The sequence below is a fragment of the Electrophorus electricus genome, chromosome 10 (genome assembly GCF_013358815.1).
Source record: "Electrophorus electricus isolate fEleEle1 chromosome 10, fEleEle1.pri, whole genome shotgun sequence".
Classification (NCBI taxonomy): Eukaryota; Metazoa; Chordata; class Actinopteri; order Gymnotiformes; family Gymnotidae; genus Electrophorus; species Electrophorus electricus.
In genome coordinates, this window is record NC_049544.1 from 6,482,961 (window position 1) to 6,504,447 (window position 21,487).

The 21,487-nt window shown below is 47.1% G+C and overlaps 1 protein-coding gene across 2 annotated transcripts; it reads left to right on the top strand.

The window, feature by feature from the left end:
* The first annotated feature begins 536 nt into the window (after window positions 1–536).
* Window positions 537–21,431, top strand: lmna (lamin A). 2 transcript variants are annotated; one of them, XM_027000057.2, is made up of 14 exons: window positions 537–625; window positions 2,791–2,940; window positions 3,772–4,139; window positions 15,388–15,544; window positions 15,861–15,986; window positions 16,220–16,390; window positions 16,506–16,631; window positions 17,371–17,591; window positions 17,736–18,027; window positions 18,181–18,288; window positions 18,567–18,686; window positions 18,787–18,846; window positions 19,004–19,225; window positions 19,497–21,431. In XM_027000057.2, exons 3-14 carry the CDS (start codon window positions 3,793–3,795, stop codon window positions 19,530–19,532), a joined length of 1,986 nt encoding a protein of 661 aa, XP_026855858.2. In that variant the 5' UTR covers window positions 537–625; window positions 2,791–2,940; window positions 3,772–3,792; the 3' UTR covers window positions 19,533–21,431. The 2 variants fall into 2 exon arrangements, with proteins under 2 accessions (XP_026855858.2, XP_035386963.1); XM_035531070.1 differs by lacking the exon at window positions 537–625 and adding an exon at window positions 2,257–2,492.
* The last annotated feature ends 56 nt before the right edge of the window (window positions 21,432–21,487 follow it).

Below are 21,487 nucleotides of genomic sequence, written 5' to 3' on the forward strand. Positions count from 1 at the left end.
GTAACCTTGAATTAGAGACATTCGTTATACGCTCGATTTACATTTCTCATGGTAACCTTCGTGTTATAAAGCAGGCAATCTACCAGGATATGTTGAATGATATCTCCGTATTCAAATTAACGCAGAACATATGTGACATTTTATTTGAGACTAATTTGTCAGTACAGCACAGCAAAACAAACGCATCCTCAACGATATTCCTATACAGAACATTTATTAGTTTACCTGTTGCTGGATATCAGTCAGCATCGAAAGACCTTTTTTAACAGGATATCTCATTGATTAAAAAGATCTGCAAAAGGATTTGAAAATTTTCCTTAGGCGTTACCTATATGGGTTACCAACGAGATTACACGCATTAGTAACACAACAAGCCTTGTGCAAACCCTGTAAGTTTACATCTCACCACACGTCCGCTTCGTGTGTGAGTTATGAAGATTCGATCGACTACCACGCCAGTATAATTAGAATCACTATGATGGCACATATGGCCGAGTTGCTATGAGTGTTCCTGTAATGACCACTAGAGGGAGTACGTTTTCCTGATAGTCAGCCAGGCAAACGAGCAAGGCATAGTGAAGATTACGCACTCCTAAAATTGTCCGAGTTTACGAACGCAATCTTCGTGAGTCAATGTATTTTGAATCTTTATTATGTAATTATTTTTTTTAATGATGCCATCTGAGTTGACCCCAGAGCCGTTATTTTTTTAGGGTAAAGATCTAAATCCCAGCCCGTGACTCAGCCGTTTGTTGTTGTTGCTTGCTTGCTTAAATACCTAAAACTTGGCCTGATTTGCCCTCTTAGTTGCAGAGGAATAAGACCTTTTCAAACGCCTACGTACCGCACAGTGACTAGAAAGTAGTTTTTTTTTTTAAATCCCGAGTCGGTTTATTTCTATATTAAATCGTATTTGTGTTGTTGTCGGTAAAATACAATACATTTATTTATTTTTTTTGTCAGTTCTGCGCAATGGTTCGTGTGCGTCTGTTTTTGCATCCTTGGGGTAATGTTTGCAGTAGGGAAAAGGAAGCAGGCTTTTAGGATCTAGATATCGGGCGGTGAACCAGAGGCATAAGCGATGCCTCCGCGTCTCGATATTCAGGAGAGCCTTTCCACAGAGAGAGCCAAACTAATTGTCCTGAGGAATGTCGTGGGCGCGATGGTGACCACAGGAAGGGCCATCCAGCTCAGGAACAGAGGCGCGTGTGTACTGCTGGGGCCCGTGACTCACGCACGGGCTATGTCTGCGCCGACTTCCCCACTGAGCAGGGCACGCCCGGAAAGCCCTGCCTTACCCCTGGAAGACCCTTTGGTGCCCATTCCCAGCCTCGGATCCCAGCCCTCCCCAAACGCATGGGATAAGGATGGCCACGCTAATAACCCCTAAAAGAAGGACACGTGGAGGACGGACACCGCGGCACACAAAGTTAAAAACGGATCTGTCCAGCTAACGGATTGTTTTGATCTAGAAACCTCTACTATAATTTCATGTTTTATTTACTAGACGTATCACGGGCAGTGTATGGAAGGCGTGGTGCAAGTACTCTTTCCTCTTTGAAAAGAAAAGGTGTGCTGACCACTGAGAACTGAAGTCTTTGTTCTTTTTTTTTTTTTTTTTTTCTCCACACATTTGCCAACATCCTAACTAATGAGCATTTTGAACATGGACTTTATGCGGTTAGCCTGTAGGTGACGTATGAGGTGAGGTGAGGTGTTTGGCTTTGACATGTATGTGACAGGAACTGCATGAAGTAATATTGATCAAAGCAACCAGCAATTCACTCCAGAAGGATGACAAATAGGCATCTGTCTAGGAGCTGAAAAACCGGACTGTCCGTCCTAGAACTGGATGTCTTGTCACCCTATGTGGGGAAGAGCTTGGCTGTAGTTAGCATATAAAGATTATCCTTACAGACAGAGGTAACTGATCCTAGGTCAGTGCTGCTGCCTTCAGAGGCTGGAAACATTTTTTTATGAAGCTCCAATCTTTCATAAGCACTGATCTTCCATCAGTCTGTATAGTGAGAGCTCAGTGGTATTCTGAGCTGCTGTCACCTTGCTTACACCCCTACAGTGTTTATAAAGGCCTGTGTGCAGAGGGGAGGGGAGGAGCACTTAAGAGCATGCTAGAGTTAATAATATTGGTATACGAACCAAGTGCCCTCCCAGTCAGTCCGATTCTCTCCAGACAGATGATTGGACAGTCCATTTTTAGGAAGCCACCCCTCTATAATAAATATTTCTCCAGGTTAATCTTGATCACAAGTGTCTCGGTTGGGCATTTTCTTTAAACATGGTGCAATGGGCTGCATGTGTTCAAGTGGATATAGAAGAAATATTTTTGTGGACAGATGTCCTTGGATTACCGAGAAAACAAACAAGTTTGACTTCAGCCAATACATTTAGATGGGTACAAGACCACAGGGCAGTCTTGGCTTGCCTGAGAGGGTTTGGAGAGCCTCGGCGCTGGTGTGAAGCAGCACATGAAGGTTTTTTTTAGTTCTAATTTTTTGGAAAGCGAATATTTACTGCACTTATTCTGCACTGGCATTTTTGACTGTCACTCCGATCACAGCCAGTGCTGTTAAAAAAAACATACAAAACAGAATGAGAGATGGAGAGAGACAGAAAGAGAAGGAAACTGGAGAAGGAAAGAAAACATGAGAGAGAGAGAGAGAGACAGAGAGAGAGAGAATTCCAGCAACTGCTCGGCTCTGCGCGGCTCGGCTCTGTGGCCCTGCCCTCTGCTGCCCCTCCCACTTTCCCTCTCTCACTCTTTCCTTCCAGGGACGGGTTGAAAGGCAACACGCCAGGGCCAGAGACGGAGTGAGCGAGACAGATCAGGCAGTCCGAAACCACGCGGCTACAGAGAGCAGCAGCAGACCAACGCACGCGTCCTCTGACCTTCACAGGAGCTTTGCTCTTCGACACCTCTGGGTAAGTCATTAATTCTCTGCTCGTCACTACCTACCGAATCTGTGTGTTAACCAGGGAACTAGGGTCCAGGCAGAAATCCCAGCGGAACGGCTTGCACTGTGCCATTTTCAGTGGCGCTTTCCTTAGCGTTGCTGCAAATAAAGTTGGCTGTGCTGGCTGAAGAAGGCGGCGCTGGGAGGTGTCATGAGGACATATCTCACTGCATTGTTGGGGAATGTCAGCACAGTGTGCGGGACGGTGCCTTCTCCTTCTCTCCTCCTCGTTTAGAATTTGCATTTAGGATTTGAAATAGTACATTTTCCTCGATAATAAACATCGTCACATGCTTTTAATGTATTTTTCAATCAAACTTCCTCATGGCCATTGTGGGTCATTAAAGTGAGAGGGTAAGTGATAGCAGCACATGCTCGAGGGTTTGAGAGTTGCTCCATGGGTTGACTAATTTGCAGTTTTGCTAACTGCTCACCCATCTCGTTTCATTTAGTTTTCCGTGGGTGCTGCCACCCACTACCACATGCAGATGATGGTTGCTTTTACCTACGGGTTGCAAGGGTGTGGCGTTGTAGTGAAGGGCTGTTGGCTTGAATGGTCAGGGGAGAGGAGAGTTGGTTGTAGAACTTTGAGTGCATGAGTGATGCGTCAAGATTTGTGAGTCATGTTTTGCCTCGAGTCCCATTCTTGAGTACACTATGCTTTTTTTTAGACTTGTAGTCATAGTCATTTGTAGAAGTTTTTTTTTTTTTTTTTCTTTTCTAAATTTAGGACAAAATGAGCGTAGCCAAAGCCTGACTGTGGGTTTTGATCTTCTCTGCTCTCCTTTCTGCTTCCTAGGAACAGTTCACATAATCAAAAATGGAGACTCCGGGCCAGAAGCGTACCACCCGCAGTGGGACAGTCACTGTGCTGTCCCCCACGCGCATCACACGTCTCCAAGAGAAGGAGGACCTGAGCAACCTGAATGACCGCCTGGCCATCTACATCGACAAGGTGCGCTCCCTGGAGACGGAGAACGCCGCCCTGCGGCTGCGCATCACCGAGTCGGAGACGGAGGTCAGCCGCGAGCTGACCGGCATGAAGGCAGCGTACGAGGCCGAGCTGGCCGACGCCCGCAAGACCCTGGACTCGGTGGCCAAGGAGCGAGCCAGGCTGCAACTGGAGCTCAGCAAGGTGCGCGAGGACTATAAGGAGCTCAAGGCCAGGTAGGAGTTGCACATCTGGGCTGTCTGCAGCCTAACACTGGCTCCTAGGGCCAGGAGGTCCACATCCAGAAGCATAAACCTGATTTAAAAATTCAAAATCTGCTTATGTCTAACGGTGAGATGAGCATGCTTTGGAGAACCTGTGATTTAGCCCAAGACAAAGCTAAATCCATGTCCAGGATACCAACCGCTAGAGATTTTACTGCTTGGTGTGAGCGAAATGCACCCTTCAGCTAGCGCTGTAGCCCATTAGTGGAGTGTATTGTCTACACACAAGCCTTTGTTTCTGAACTTTGTATAGTGTTGCCCTGGCAGCGATCCTCTATTTGTGGCCTCCATTTCACATGGGTCCAGATGTCAACAGGATTTAATATTCCTCTGTACCTTTTGAAGTTGGTATTTATTACATCCATCATTCAAATGTCAATCAGCACATTAGTGTGTGCAACACCTCCTGTTATCAGCGTATAGCTGTGTTCACACCTTCAGTTTCCCCAAATATAAAACATGTAGGCTTCACAACAGTACAAACCACATTCACTTCCGTGGCTGTGTGGTCCGTCCCAGAGACGGAGAGCTCTATAAAACAGGAATTCTGCACTCAAACGCCATGCCTGTAGCTCATGGAGTCTCTTGTGTTTTACAATGTAGTGCCAGAGTGGGAATTTCCCAACTTCTGTTTCCCAGCCAGGATCAGCAGTGACTGTGGTTTGCAGTGTAACTGCAAGTGTTGCAGCCTGGATAGCGTCGCACGTGCTGTCGAATTGTACATGTGCCACTCTGGATCCGAGTGCCTGCTAAATGCCGATTCCGGCGCATTATAAAAGCAGCGTTGTGAACTCTTTTCGGGAAGGTATGCTCTGCTACCTTTGGGGTGTGGGCGTCATAGTGTGTTTGCATCTGCTCGCACTCGTCATGGCTGTCTGGGTCGGCTTGCTTGTTTAAGTAATGGTTTAAATTCTTGAACCGACTTAAACTTGCTCTTGAACACACACTTAGAGATTTGAGCTGAGAAAAGTCTGGCAGAGTTATTTGCCTGAAAGGTGTATCGAACTTGAAGACCGAGGTGACCAAAATCTTTGGGACATTGGTTATCCAGACATTGGCATGCAGGCTCGGGTTACGGTACACCTACAGTGAATGTAATGCATTACCAAAATGCATTTAAAAGATTGAAATACCAAGGCATGAGATTAGAAAGTGCAGACAAGCAGTTGCAGCTCAATAATTGTTTGCTGCTGACCTTGTCAGTCATGTTATCGGAGTTTATCTTGTCATCGAAGTCGTATTTTGCTGTGTACACTGGGCTGATGTGTAAACCAGGCAGGCCAGACCGGTAGGGGAGTTGGCTGCCTACGTTAGCCGAGCACATAGCCTTTGAAGTTTAGCTCCAGTTTGCTTCATATAAAGACTCTGTGTTATGTACACAATAAAAGCAACACTGAAGGCAACTGAATTTTATTTTTAAAAGAAACAGCAGCTGTAGTTTTCATTGGGCTGCCTTAAGCTATTGAACCCGTGCCTTTTTTTTTCCTCAATAAGGTTAGCCTTTGCGCCCCAGTGTTAACACAAACGGGTTCCGTTCTTCTGTTGCCCAGAGTAACAGTGACGTGCGCCGTGGAAAGCGGTTTTCTCTCCTCATCTGGACGTCAGAGACAACATTAAGCCTGATGGAGGGACTTGGGACCTAAAGGCCTTTGGTCACGTTTTCCCGTGCACTGGCGTGGCAACCAGTGCTGTTTGGGAGTGTTTAGTTGCCGTGGCAACGGCCCAGCCTCGCCACAGGCGTGTGAGCGGGCGCTGTCTGTAATGACTGGTGACTCATGCGCTTTTTGCGGCTCAGAGGGAAGCAGCCCTTGAAAGCTCAGAATACCCACTGCTCTGCCAGTAAAGCCTTTCTCGTCTCCAGCACACACAACGCTAGCGTGGGGGTTTAAAGTCGGATTGAAGAATTCTTACTCAATTCTCGAATAGTCCCAGGTTCTGCTCGGAGGGAATCCCAGTGTGGAATCTCCGACTGGTGGCACACCAGTCTTTTTTAGTTGCCCTACACTGGGTCAGATGACGCAGGCTGCAGGTCTCACCCGCAGTGACGCGAGAAAGCAGCCGGCAGGCGGACTGGACGTGAACACGTGCTCGGGAAGGAGACGAGATGTCTCCGCACATGGCCCTGGAGGGCATTAGGGGGAAAGAGTTTGCTTGCTCTGGTCGTTGGCGAACAGAGCAGTGTATGTTCTGGCTGGGTGCGTGTGGGGGTGGAAGAGACAGGTGTTGTTGAGGAGTGCCTGGTCACTGGTGTGATATATGAGATGTTCTGATCGAGTGGCAGATGAAACTCCGCAGGACATGGTTTACATGACTGCAGACCAGTTCAGTGCACATCCTGAAAAAGGAGAAAGGAACAGCAGAGAAATTAGGAATCGTTATGCATCAAAAGCAGAATTCGTCCCATAGTTCATCCTGGACCAAAGGTTCTGTAGTGTATCCTCTTTTAACCTTTTGATAACCAATAACCATTGTGGCACAGTGATTATAGGTTACTGAAGTATTGTATACTTTATTTGCCAGTTTCCTGGACATGTGTCCAGCCTGGCGCTGGACTGAATTGCACTGCCATTGGTGAATCGCCTTTGGAAATTCTCTCAAGCCTAGGAATAGACTTCACATGGGTCTAGGAAGGTGGCATAAACAGTGGTATGTTTGTACTAAGACCTAATGTCGATAAAAGCTTATCTTCTTCCTTTTGCGGTGTGAGCGACACAGCATGAAAAAAATACAGCCGGAGAGTCAAATTAAATAAACACTCTTTGCAGGTAGAGTTCAAGCATGCGTACACACCCTCACTTCAGTGATTCACTTCCTTTTTAGTGAAGTGTATGGGAGGCTCTTTGGAATGAGCCCTCCCACGTTTTTTGGCACCTGAAGGGTAATGGCATGCACCGCGGCTCAGGGCTGAACCGGATCCGTTCATCTGTAGTTGTGGAGGATGAGCACACTGTTCCTCCAGGCTGGTTCACCAGTGTCTGCAGTCCCCTGGGCGACTGAGAAATCCTCGCTCTCTCATGACCTAAGCCTCGGATTTCTTTAGTGTGCTTGTGGGGAGGATCTTTTTAAATCCATGTTGCGGTTTGTTTATTTGGAGTTTTTTTTTTTAAATGCCTGGTCAGTGCATCGGTATGCACCTCTGTCACAGTTTTGCAGAGTTTTGAGTCAAAGCTCTGGCTGTGTGAATGCTGAGGTGCGTTTGTGGACATTGGAAATGGAAGCTAAGCTGCTCTTCAGCGGTCAGCATATCAGGGGGAACATGCATGAGGAATAGTGCTCATCATGCTACTCCTTCCTGTTTGTGCTGTTTCCTGCACAGCTGTTTACTCTGCTAATCATCCTTCTGTTGATATCCTACTGAAAATATGTTGCGGGAAGCACTCAGATGTTCATTTGATGTGTGAGATGATATACTTTTATTAGGACCAAAGGTTTTAGTCCATATGATTACAGTTCTGTACTCAAATGTTACATGCTTAAATCCAGGTTCTTAGAATGAAAGGTGTTGGAGTTCCACATTCGTGAGATTGCAGCTTTCCTTTTCCTGCTGTGCACGGCTTGGTTCAGGACGTTTGACAGTTCAGGGCAAGCTGGAGGCTAAGAGCGCAGGAGTTAATTTGAATGGGGACATCTTTAGTTTAGGAGCTTACTGGCTGTCTGCTTTTGTCTGTGTCTGTCTGTCTCTGTGTCTTTTTTTGTGGGTATGTGTTTGTGGCCTTGGGCCAGTTTCCATTTCAGTGAGCCAACTTTATCATGACCTCACCTGGGCTCAACTGTCATGACCTTCTCAGGTTATGCAGGGTGAGAGAGACATTATAGGGTCTCCCACAGTAACCGCTTTTCCCGGGACTAGATATGTTTATGCTGATCTTCAGAATTAATGAATACATATCCATGCTGAGCTGGAATAATATGCAGTAGCTTCAGTTGACTTTCTTAGACAAGATAATATCCATTAATATAGAGGACATTGTGTAATCAAAATACTGTCGAGATTACAACCCCTCCTCCGTTTGTACACTGAGAGAGCGTGATGGCGAATTAGCTCGTAATATTTTTAAGTGGAAGGACTTTATTCTTTCTGCATTCTTACTGTGTTAAAGGTGCATCCAGCCTATTTGTAGAGCAGTCCCAGTCCATGATGCTTTACAGAAGTGGATTTAGGGTTTTGCCTTGACCATGGCAACTGTCCTGCATATTTCCTTTTGGTGTGTGAGCTCTGATTCTCTAGCTTCCATCACAGTCTCAGCTTTGCCCGTCTCCTGGCTCTTCCCTAAAGCCGTTCTCCTGCACAGAACTACAATGGGAACCAGATGGGGAACGGGTGAACAGTGAATATTTTTGAGGCGTACACAGATATTTTTGTTGGTAGGAGCGAAGCTAGAAATTGGACAATGAGAGATTTTATACCAGACATCCATAGTGTTGGTCTAGATCTTGTTGCTGTGCTGGAAAGTTTGTGCAGCCGTGCGTGTGTGTGTGTGTGTGTGTGTGTGTGTGTGTGTGTGTGTGTGTGCGCTATGGGAACGAGAGTGCTATGGATCAGAGTTTCCATGGCGTTTAAGGTTTTTCAAAACCAAAGCTGGCCATGAAGCTATGAGTCAGTCACTTATTCAAATCAAACTCAAAAGATTTTGGGTCAAGCGTGCTTGAATACACACTCATTTATTCTTCCTGGCACTTACACATATATGCACGCGCACACACACACTCGTAACGAGAGGTTCCCATTTGTTTGTGGTTGGTGGTTGAAATTAGAGGAACCATTGAATGACTCATTTGGTCAGTTATAGCCCATATCTTCAATTCACTTTCTTACAGCAATGATAAAACACATCAGTGTGTTTCCACTCATGAAACAGTTTTTTCTTGAGGGATAAAGTTATTTCTGAGCTGCATCCCCCTTTGCTTTGCCCTGTGTGACATGGTAAACTCCCTAGCTTTATCCATCACAGATACCAACATCAGTAGCGGGGTCTGGACTTGGGTCCCTCGGCCCCGCGTGTTTGTCGAATGCAGCGATTAATCGGACAGAAGTTGGAGATGGCGTGCGAGTTGGTCCGCGCGTGTTTGCACGCTCTCACTTGGCAGGTCTGCGTGGCCTGTAACGGGAGATGGTCTTCGCTCCTGGTTTGATACCAAACACAGTTTTGCTGCCGCTTCAGACTTGTAATCGGACAGGCACAATCATAAACACGCACACACGCGCGCACACACATGTGCAGTTCCTAACTCTTTCTAATGTAATGCTGATGTGAGGATCCGGGCCGCGGCCACAGCCGAAGCTGCTTGCGTTTATCCTCTGGAGAGCCAGTCAGAGTGTGTTTACGTTGTGAAGATGGAAGCCCACGGCCCATTCTAAAATGAAAGGCATAAAAAGGCTTGCTGTAATGGCGGCGTGAAGGAGAGAGTGAGTCACCAGGCCCTGCTGTGGGATACCGTTAGCTCTCACTACAGATGTGCTGTGCTGGCTTACCCTTACTGCTCTCAGGCAGAATCGAACCGTGTGTTTCTTACTATTAGAAAGCAGAGTTGCCACAGAGCTCACCTCTATAGACCATAGACTCTCTCATTTCTTTTCAGCTATACAATCGGCTCACGTTTGCTGTGTCTCAAAAACCACTTTTATTTATTTATGTATTTTTTAACCTGAGTAGACGGTGCAGAATTTGTTTAAATCGACTGCCTAGTGAGTTTTGGACAACTCTGGCTCAAGTGAAATCTGGCTAGTGGCCATTATGTGACGAAACAGTGAAGAATATCTGCTGTTTGGTGCTGAAATCGAGCAGTTTAGTGGCCGGTAGGCACACCCACAGACTGAAGGCACACAATGAGCCGACCACAGAACTGTAACGAATTATGGGATGGTCTAATGCCATAATGAGTGCTTTCATGATACCTTTAAATAATGAGCCCAGAAATCCTTTAGTGTGTTCCAGATTTAGCTTGTGTTTCATACAGCAAACGGAGCACTGCCTTCATCTCCTCTCTCTCTCTCTCTCTCTCTCTGTGTGTACTGTTGTTTACAAAAGCCTCCACCCCTCCCAAGTCGCATAGCTTTTTTTAAAAACATGGATTCCTCAGTAGTAAAGAATGTGCAGAAATACTGGCATTGTGGATGTGTAGTTTGTGAGAAAGTCGCACAATTTAATTGAAGGATCTCACCGGGGCTTGTGGTATTGCCGAAAATTTCCTAAGATATGTCCCAACTAAATACTTTAACCAGGCTAGAGCCAATGAAGGCTGCGGATTTTTTATTTATTTTTTCCCCCAGGTGAAGTTGTTGGCAGAAAATCTGATATGCCGTGCTGAAGGGTCTCCTGGCGTTGAGAGACGTTGCTGGCTGGGATGGTACAGGTGTTAGAAGGCGGGCACTACCTCAGTTTCACTTGATATATATTTTCGGCTGTCTCTAAAATCAGGAAGATGCTCTTGTATGCTGCCATTGCTTCCTCTGGTTATAGCGCAGGAGTGCCATTTCCACACTGTTGTACAGATGATCTGCTCAATTGTACGGAATAGTACAATTATCCTCCACGAGGTGCCAGGCAGCATATTTCAGTCCATTTCCATTGGGATATCCCACGATGCTCTGTGGAGAGCAGGCAAACGTCTATGCATGTATATCTGTTGGGAAAGGGGACCCCCCTCCCCCCCCATTTAATTGAGACGGCTGTGACTCGAACTGGGAACTCCACCCAGCTGCCGTCTGAATGGATGGTTTGTTTAGGAATGCTGAAGAGTACAGCAACCATGTGAAGATCACGCCAGACCGACAGGTTTTCATTCAACTGTAATGTGATGTTTAGTCCAGAGGGATGAAAATTTTGAAGCAGTCAAACTACTCTAGGATGTGGGCAGGTTGGTGGTAAGTTCAGGCATGTAATTAATCAGTACTGAATGACAAAAGCAAAAAAAAAAAAAACCATAAGCAGAACATAAGTGGAAAATAAGAGCATTAATATTTATCACATCCGTTTATTATAGGCAGGATGATGTTATGTTTTATCTGACATTTGTCGCAGTTTGGCCTCTTCTCATACTTGAGGGATTCTGAACCACCACATGGGTCCTTTACTTTTCAGTGCTGAATAGGAACTCGATTACAAATGCCTGCTTTATCACCACCACATCACACTATCTCACACTCATATCGTGCATGTCAAATCAGCTCATTATACAAACACCCCGTGGTTTTGCCGATTTTGAATGGTTTAGCCAGCGGCTTAAATGTGAACTGAGAAGCTTTCATGACTTGGACAATAAGAACCGTACCTGCTGGTATCTGCTAGCTTGGCTCCCCTGGCTCACTCAGGACACCTATTACAGATGGCAAGTGAGCATGGCTTGAGGTCTCTTAATCAGATATCTAGTGTTTGCTAAGCTAGATGCTTTGAAACGTTGTTCCATGTGTAGACTCATGTCTGTCTGTCTATGCCTGGTGTTTTCTGCTGACTTTGACGAGTGTAGAAATGTAGCTTTGCTTCAACTCCCGGCCAAAAGAAGCAGTGCGTGAACTGAATTCGCGGAATGTGGCCATAAATGGAGCTTTACAAGCATGGACAGATGCGTTAGTTACTTTACATTTCTGAGGCTTAAGAGGCTGGTATTTGAATTCCCAAATGCCCTGTTGGAGGATTCATACAGTCCACTGTCTGTTTCTCATATCGATTGCCTTGAATAGGTCAACACCACCACATAATGCATCGTCGTTGAATTTTTAAATTATGGTTTTACATTCTGTAGGATGTTTGTCTTCTCTCAGGCTTTTGGATTTCACAGGATACTCCCTTATTCTATACCAGCGGGGACAGAATGTTTGTTGACGCATCCTTGTTCTCCATGAAAATGCTGGAGTCAACATTTCCACTTTCTGTATTGAGTCTGGGCCCTGTTGTCATGGTGATTTAACAGTAAATGTTCTGGAAGGGTTTTTTAAAGGGCGGGGAGGGTCCGTTCTCGTCACAGAGGTAGACAAAGATGGCGGCGAGTAAACGGGACGCACATTCCTGCCCTTCTTTACTCTTCCTTCCCTGCCGCTCTGGTTTTCCGAGTCTCTGGTCTCTGCCTTTTATTCTGCTGTAAAATTATTCCTTTGGGGCTCCTGGCAGCCAAGCCGCAACACAAAAACACACACACGTGCTCTTGCACATTTTAATAGAAATTTGGCACTCTCTTGACTATTATTACTGAACATTTCTCCATATGCCAAAAAGTACCAGGGCATAACTGTCCTTCAGTGTGCATCGCTTTGATCATTGTTATGATAAGCACACATTTAATTAACTTGCAGTTTCTCCTTCTGCTTTCTGGTTCTGCTTTTAGTCCACTCAGCCTAATCCCACTTTTTTTTTTTTTTTTTTTTGGTTACGCAAATGTAAGTCTCCGCTCCGGCCCAAAGTTTTTTCACATTCGTCACTGCGCCGACCTTCCACGTTCAGCCCTCTGTGCTTTGCTTCCCGCGAGTAATAAACATTGTTGAGGAGGAATACTTCAGAGAGGTGCAGGGATGCCTGCTCGCTCCACGGCTTGCCAGCAAGAGAAAGTCCCAGCGTGAGCGCCTGGTATTTCCACACAGAACGACTCCAAGAAGCCTCATCTCCAGCAATTGAGCATGTCCTTCTATTGTCTTACACAAGGCCACTCCCCAAGGAAAGATCCTGGAGATGTCTGGAGCTAAAAAATGAGTCATTTTGTTGAGCTAGTGTACTAACACTTAAAAAAAACTGCAGTAACCATCTCTGATAGACTTTAATATAATTTCCTTCACATCTTAGAGTAGAGATCACTCTGCCAGTTGTCTGTCTGGACACGTCGGTAGGTGTGTGTGGCGCACAGAAATGTCTGCTTGGTGGGGAAACTCCAGCAGTCTGTCGCTGTGTTCCTCACTTTTGTCTCCGTTACACCTCGCGCAGCAGAGTTTAGTTTCAGGGTAGGGACACCACAGACTCGCCAGCCGGGGCCAGGGTTCAGAAACGCCGCTATTGACAATGAGAGTGCACTTTACTCCCGCGGTTTCCTGTTTCCTTGTCTTCTATTCACGCTCTCCACATACAAGTGACTAAACAACAGCTAAAAGTAACACGTAGCGCGTGCTTCTTAATAATTCGGATGCCGGTATGGGTTTGGTTCTGGATGTGGTCATCTTAGAAACTGCACAACACTGCAACGCATTTGGAGAAGTAGCATCTGGAACTGACTCCGTACCCCAAGCGAGGATGTTCCATGAAAAGGGGAAAGTGGTTGTAGCCTGCAGCCGGTGAGCTTCAGCCTCCATACTCAAAAATGCCGATTGGCAGGCTGAACGCAGCACAGCAACCCTCCCCAACACTCCAGCTTTCCCTGAAAACAGTGCCCGAAAACAGAAATCATCAGCTTCTCAGAGGCCCCGGTTGCGTTACAACCTTTGTGAGCATAAAACTTAAATCTTCCAGCAGTAAAATGTATCCCTGTAGTCTGATGAGTCAGTCTTGCTTGTACCTTTTTTTTTTTTTTTTTGACATCGCCATTGGAAACCTTTCATGTTTGTAAATGCAGACAAACGCCTGTGGTCAGTAAGTCTGGCTTCCCTCTTGCAGTTGCTCAAAAACGTTTACACCACGTCTCCTCTGCTCTTTTGTGTCTGTGTCTGCACGCGTGTGCGTGACGGTCCTTGCCAAATCTGGCCAAATAAGTGAAATGAAATAAAGCTTGTGGAAAGCAGCTAAACTCCACACCCATGTTTTGTCATTTCTTTTCCATATCTGTGTCTGTTGTAACAATCTTTGCCAAGTGTGTTGGTTAAAAATCTGTCCATGCTCACGGATGTGAAAGCTGTGTCACGGAGGGCGTGACCAGGCCGGGAACGTCAGGAGTGGGAAGAAGGCAGAGCTGTAGATGGGAAGGTGTCGGATGATCGACTGACAGGAAAATTCCTGTTTTGCACTCCCCATTCAGCACAGGGTGAGAACTCGGATACTGGGATGGAGATGTGGGGGTTAGAGGAGGTTCCTACGCTGCCGTGTTCTTCAGTGTGAAAGTGCTGGGGTTAAGTCACAGGTGGCGGGCTGATGAGCCTAACTTACCCGTATTTGTTTCCAGAACGGTTCTTTGCCCTTTTGAGAACTTCCACTCGCTGAATGAGCTGAGTGACAGTGGTGCAGGGCTTCTGTTGTGATATCTCAGACATGCATTGCTTGTAAATGTAGTCCTTACTTTCTGAGGTAGGTAATGCTACAGGAAACAAAGCATGAGTGGCCAAGCGTGTTGGAGGAGTGGAGTGTGAGTTGAGACAAGTTTCAAGTCATCACTCACTCAGTATATAACTAATTTGGTACTCTTTGAAATTTGATATGGAAGTGGATGGAACAAGCTCCAGGCTCACAGTGGTTAGAACAACGAATTGGGACCAACTGGAGTTTGTGTGTGGTGCGTGGCTGTGTATGTTGTGCGTGTCTTTGATTAAAATTTCCATGCAAACATTTGTGTTTAATTGTGAGATTTTGAGGAGGATGAAGAGTCAGATGAAGTTTGGTATTCTGGACGGCATCTCGCTTCAGCTGGTTACCATTAGAGGAGGAGCGAGCCAATCCTGGGGGCTCTGTGTTTTTCAGAGCACAGCCTCGGGCACAGATGTGCTTCTTTCTCTAATTCAATCCCATGCTGGGATTAACATACACCTCCTTTAAAGAAAAAAAGTAAATAAAGTTTTACTGATTTGTTTACTGAGTTGCTTTGCCTCTGCTCCATCTTCTGTGGAACTCTTTTCCCAGCACTAAACAAACGGCCTTGCGATTGTACCCACATGCTTTAGAGAATTTACTGGATGTTGCAACAATAACATTTTGGTATGGCCATTTATGGCCATGTTTTAACGCTGTTACGGATCCAGTTTCTTAATGAAGGGCTCATAATAGGAGTTGGCTATCAGCTCTTTCAGGGTCTTAATTATATGAAGCAAATGGTTCACTCTGCATGAAAGTACCATGTAGTACTGTGCTCCTGCAGTAATCTGCCATAATGAGAGAAGGAACAAACAGTAAAAAACCCTTTCCTTTCTTTACCTAATATACTGTGTGTAAAAAGCATACATTGGATGGGAGATGAGTGCAAGTAGATATTCAGCAAGCAGACTGGACCCCTGGCCACACGTCTCACCGTAGAGGCAAGATAAACTGTGGAGTCTGAGTTAGCCCGAGCCTGTTCTCGTCCCGCATCTCTATAGGAACAGTAAGAAGGAAGCGGAGCTGGAAACCGCGCTGGCCAGGCTGAAGGATCTGGAGGCTCTCCTCAACTCCAAGGACGCCTCCCTCACCACAGCACTGGGGGAGAAGAGGTCTCTGGAGGCCGAAGTCAGGGACCTGAAAGCCCAGCTGGCTAAGGTAGCCGAGCATCCTGTCTGCTGCATGGGCTACTGTGCTCTTTCTGAGGCTGAGATTTGCTGTGGGTTTGCTGTTTTGTTTTTTTAAAACGTATCATCCTGTTCGAGCGCGGCGAGGGGATCGTTTGGTTTATTTAGGCAATTAGAATTTCACAAAAGTTAAAGAATGCTTGAGCTTGTTTCTTGCTGTAGGAGTTCGTTAGAAACATATTTCCAGCTCCCTTTTGGCTTCAATGAATTCAACCTGTAATAACTTTGTTTCCAGACGTCACTGTGGAATTGAGGATCTGTGTGTGTGTGTGTGTGTGTATGTGTAGCTGGAAGGTAGTCTTAGTGAGGCTAAAAAGCAGCTGCAGGATGAGATGCTGAGGAGAGTGGATGCAGAGAATCGCATCCAGACTCTGAAGGAGGAGCTGGAGTTTCAGAAGAACATCTACTCTGAGGTGAGGTCATTTATGGGGCGTGACGGTCTGAAGGGTTCCAGCATTATAAGGGCTGTCCTTTCCCACCGAGGGTGTGCGTAGACTGTTGTCTCTCTTATGCACGGAGAGTAGAGTGATGTAGGTGAACAGACAGCGGCTACACAAAGTCCTCTAGTGGGTTTTGGTGCCGTTTCACTCGCGCTTGGTACTTGCTCTGCTCTGGCGCTGACCTTCGCTGACCTCCGTGCACACAGGAGCTACGCGAGTCCAAGCGCCGGCAAGAGACGCGCATGGTGGAGATCGACAGCGGCCGGCAGCAGGAGTTCGAGAGCAAGCTGGCGGACGCCCTGGCCGAGCTCCGCGGACAGCACGAGGAGCAGCTGCGCATCTACAAGGAGGAGATCGAGAAGACCTACAACACCAAGGTATGGGCGCGGGGCCCTCTGCCTTCACGGCCAGGCTCCTAATCGGGCGGGGGGGCGGCATGCGCCGTGCGCCCCCACCTGCCCCGGCTCACTCAGGTGGTGTCTCTCCGCTTAGCTGGAGAACGCGCGGCAGTCGGCGGACCGGAACAGCCACCTGGTGGGCACGGCCCACGAGGAGCTGCAGCAGTCGCGTGTGAGAATGGAGAGCATGTCTTCACAGATCTCCCAGCTCCAGAAGCAGGTGACCACCGTGCACACACACTTCGCCCGGCTCGGCGCTGGCTGTAGACCACATGCCTTATAGTGCGAGTAGTTATCAGTTAGCAGTTATCGCCACACTTCTGTTTGTTCAACATGAAGCTGCTTGTGAGGTGTAGTTTTATGGTCTCCTTCACAAATGGCCATAACATACACTCAGTGACCAATTAATCTCTGGAAAGAGGATTACTTCATATGACGTCCTCGACTCCGGTGAGCTCCACCCTCAGCTGAATAAACTCAGCTCTGGGGATAATTTGCCGCACATTACGTTCTGATCTCGTTTAATACGTGACTGACATGGAATAACAGGTCTTTACTTGATGTTTGAATCCTTAAGTAAATTCTCAGGACAGACACGTCTGAGTGAATCTCTGTATGGAATCAGTCTTTATCCCAGTGGTTCTGGAAAGGATTGGGGTACCCCCCCCCCCATCACACTTTAGAATGAAAAGATGATGTTTTTCTTCCTTTCAAAATGAGTAAGGCTTTTGCTCTTTTGTCCATTTTACTCATGCTTCAGTCCCAACCTCTGGCGTAGTCGTTCTCAATGCAGCTCAGTAGCCCCACTTAGTGGAAGGATAAAAAACCCGCACGCAGCTTCTCAAACGCAAACGAATCCGAATAGAGAATCGCGCGTACTTTCCTACACGACCGCGGCTGCCGGTCTCAACTGTGCTGAAGTGAAACCTCATGGCTGCTAACCACCTGCGTGTACCTAGCTGGCTGCGCGTGAGGCTAAGATTCGTGAGCTGGAGGAGGCGTTGTCCCGCGAGAGGGACATCACGCGCCGGCGCCTGGATGACAAGGAGAAGGAGATGTCCGAGATGCGCCAGCGCATGCAGCAGCAGCTGGATGAGTATCAGGAGCTGCTGGACATCAAGCTGGCCCTGGACATGGAGATCAGTGCCTACAGGAAGCTGCTGGAGGGGGAGGAAGAGAGGTGAGGTGCGGGGCGGGGCTTCTGTCCGGCCTTCTCTCGAGCACGCTGTCCTCTCTCTTCCTCTCTGTGACAACCGCACCATCGAGGCCTGTTTTTCACACAGGAATTAAGTGGCTACGTCCGTTTCTGTAATCTCTCCCTCAGGCTGCGCCTCTCCCCAAGCCCACCCCCCGGTCGCGTCATATCCGTCACGCGCTCCTCGAGCTCAGGCGCGCACTCCCAGACGCGCCTGGCGCAGAGCAGCAGCAGCCGCAACTCCTCCGGCAGTGCCAAGAAGCGCCGCCTTAACGACACAGACAGCGACGCGTCCAGCGTGGCGGGCGCCATGGTCACGCGCACCCGCATCGCCCAGCAGGCCTCGGCCAGCGGCCGCGTCACCGTCGACGAGGTCGACCTGGAGGGCAAGTTCGTGCGGCTCAGCAACAAGGCGGACCAGGTGAGCCCCACGCAGAGGCCGCGCGACTCGACCCTGACCGGCATGAGACACGGAACCTTAGAACGAACAGGGTGGACGTAATGTCACGTGTGTTTCCATGGCGATATTTGAATTTTTTTTTTAATTTTTATTTTTGTCGTCCCCTTTTGTCAGGACCAGTCTCTGGGCCACTGGCAGGTGAAGAGACAGGTGGGGTCCAGCACTCCCATCATCTATAAGTTCCCCCCCAAGTTCACCCTCAAAGCTGGACAGATGGTCACGGTGAGTTTCTAACATGCTCTGTGTAGTCTGGACCTGCTGAAACAGCCCTAAACAAGCTTGTCCTGGGTGATGATTACATTTTCATGGCAAGGAGTCTAGATTGGTCATTTGTTTTGCAGCTCTTGCACATTGACCCAGTCTCACCCTGCACCACGTCGTAATTACATTATTAAACACGTGTGTGTGTGTGTGTGTGTGTGTGTGTGTGTGTGTCTCTCTCTCCCCCTCCCACTCTTGCTCTCTCTGTCTGTCTCTCTTGCTCTCGTCTTTCTCGGCAGATCTGGGCTTCCGGGGCTGGTGGGACCCATAACCCCCCCTCTGACCTGGTGTGGAAGACTCAGAACTCCTGGGGCAGTGGGGATCTGTTCCAGACCACTCTGATTAGTGCCAGCGGAGAGGTGCGTCATAAATCGCTACCTGCCATGCTGCAGATGAGCCAGCTGACTTGGGCCCATTCCCGGGAATCACTCAAGCTCATTCAGTTCTCTCTGTCTGTAGGAGATGGCAATGAGGAAAGTCACACGCACGCTGTTCCATGACGACGACGATGATGAAATGGTAGGCGGTGCTTCGCCTCGGTGTACTCCACCCCCTTTACTTGGGGTCAGCTGGCCTTATACCTCCATTCTTTACTATAAGAAAAAAACAAGGAGGGCTGCTTCCTGCATGGTTTGCACGTCCTCTCTGATCTCCACCTCTCTGGCTCCCTCTGCAGGCCGCTCACAGCACTTGCGGTGACGGCGAGTACAACCTGCGCAGCCGCACGGTGCTGTGCAACTCGTGCGGCCAGCCGTCGGAGCGGGGCCCCGGCGGCTCGGCGGCGGCCAGCTCCGGCGTGTGCAGCACCTCGCGCTCCTTCAGCAGCGGGGGCGGCGGCCTGCCTGAAGGCTTCGTCTCACACTCCACGTTTCTACTGGCCGGCGACCAACCCAGACAGGTGCTGCAGTACCGAAGAACGCGTTTATCTTGCCTAAATGATGTGACCTGACCTAGCTTCCCCCCCCCCCCCTCTACATATGTTCATCGAGTGTGCATTTTAGTCATTTTTTTTTCTCCTGTGGAACCACAGTTTGCGAAGTAGTTATCTCGTCTTTTTTCAGACACTGTAGTCATCTGCTTTAATCAGTGTTACGTGGAAGATAAAAACCCTCCCGTACGTCCTATATGTGCTTGCTCGTAATCTTGCCTCCTCTCCTTTTTCTCCTCAGGGAGGTCCTACGCCAGGGAACTGCTCCATAATGTAGGTCCAAGGACAAGCACAGCGTCTTCCTGGCTTCCGGGCTCCCGTCTGCGCTGCGCAAAAAACTGGGAAACGCGGTTTTTTTTTCGTTTCTTGTTCTTTTTCTAACTTCTAGCGATGGAAATCTTTTTATTTTTTCATACATTATACTTAAATCAGTCTTATTTTGTATCGAAGAATCTGCAGGATTAGATTAATAGCTTTTTGTATTGGCCGAGGGCTTCTAGGCGGCTTGGATGCTATAACGGGGTTTGTACTGTACGTTAGTTCTGCGCGTTAGTCTTTTGCATGCAGGTTAAGCAGCTGCTTTCTAGCCGCGTTCAGGGAGAGACGGAGGCAGAGCACTCAACACCCAAAGACAAGGATCCGCCTTTAGGCTTTCCTGCTGAATGCTGTCGCAACTCAACACGCACACCTCGGTATCCCTGTCAGCAAGTTTACTTACGTGCCATCGGGAGTGTCTTTGAACGTACTGTACGCTAAAGCCATATTTTGCTACATCTACCAAATGCTTTTACAATTCACAACACAGGACAGATATCCAAACCGAATTGATGTTGATGATGGAACCTGTAAAATTATGCAATGCCTTGCATGTGGTCTTGAAGGCTAGAGTGAGCACATCACTGTGGTTAAGAAGCCTTTTTGTGCCTTTAAATGGCGGTGACGTTCTGTAGGGTTATGTCTCAGTGGTACTGGTCCAGCGGTGTTCTCAAGCTCATAAGAAAAACTAATGGGCATTGCAGAAGAAAACAAAATGTATAACGAATGCTGGATAATTATTTTTTGAAGGCCAAAGAGCACTTTTTATCTGTACTTGAAAGAGTACTTGAGCTTGGGTTTTGTAGGTAAGAGTTATAAGTGGTTGTTAACATTTAACTCAATTTGAAATTACATTTTTGCTAGGATGTATAATTCTTTATTGATAACAAAAAAAAATTGTGGTTTAAGATAATCGTATACATTATATCAGTAATGAGCACGTGTTCTTGTGTGTAGCCTACGAGAGTCATTTGCATTGAAAGTCTAGTTTGAAATTGTCTTTTTTTTTTTTTACCTGGGAAATTTACTTTATTATAAAAATCTCTGTTGAAGATGTCTGTGGATGTTTGGTGAGCCCCCATTGTAATAGATTAGTGTTGGATTTGTACGTGCCGGCTCAGACAGTGGCAAGTGTTGATGTAATTAGTCTCCTCTCTCCTGCAGCAGTAGTTTAAATCATGCTTGTTGTGTCCTCCACCTGGTTTGGGTGGCCGTCTCTTCGCTCGGTCCCCGGTCATCAGGGACACTTCTAAAGTGCTTTTGAGCTAACGAACTGCATACCGTGGGAAGTTCTAGACAGCAGTGACCGCACCTCTGATGCACTTCCCCTGACAGTCTCAGGTGAGCCTGTGAGACTGTCCTGGAATGGAACTGGAACTGTTCTGTTGGATTGGAAGTGTTCTTTTCTTTTCTGTAGTGTTCGTATTCTGAGCTCTCGCTCTCACCCAGCCGGTGGTGGATTAGGCATTCTTGGATTTTTCTAAAATAGCTGATGCCTTTGCTTTGATTGTATTGCTCTGCTAATGATGAACTGTGTTTTGGTCAGACAAGGGAGCAGTTCTTTCTTTTTTTCTACATTTATAAACAGAATTTGGAACAACTGGCAGATCAGTGCCAGCCGTGTCAGTTTTGACAGATAGGTAAATAAATAAAGGTTCATTGTAATTTGGTAATTGATTGATTGGCACACACTCATGTAAACACATTGGTTTTGTAAGTACTTTATAGGCTACATTTGCAATTATTTTTGAATGTTGTTTTTTTTCTTTAAATGACCAGACTCAGTCTTCATTGCTGATGTAAATGTATAAGCATAAATAGTGCCTTGAATTCTTTCATTAAAAAAAGCCAATATCCCTGACTTAAGTGTGTGTGTGTGTGTGTGTGTGGGTGTGTGAGGGAGAGAGAGATTTCACT

Coding starts and splice junctions, on each gene's coding strand:
- lmna (XM_027000057.2), top strand. CDS start 3,793: ATGGAGACTCCGGGCCAGAAGCGTACCACCCGCAGTGGGACAGTCACT. Junction 16,632..17,370: donor TCTCCCAGCTCCAGAAGCAG/GTGACCACCGTG, acceptor GCGTGTACCTAG/CTGGCTGCGCGTGAGGCTAA. Junction 18,028..18,180: donor TCAGCAACAAGGCGGACCAG/GTGAGCCCCACG, acceptor CCCTTTTGTCAG/GACCAGTCTCTGGGCCACTG.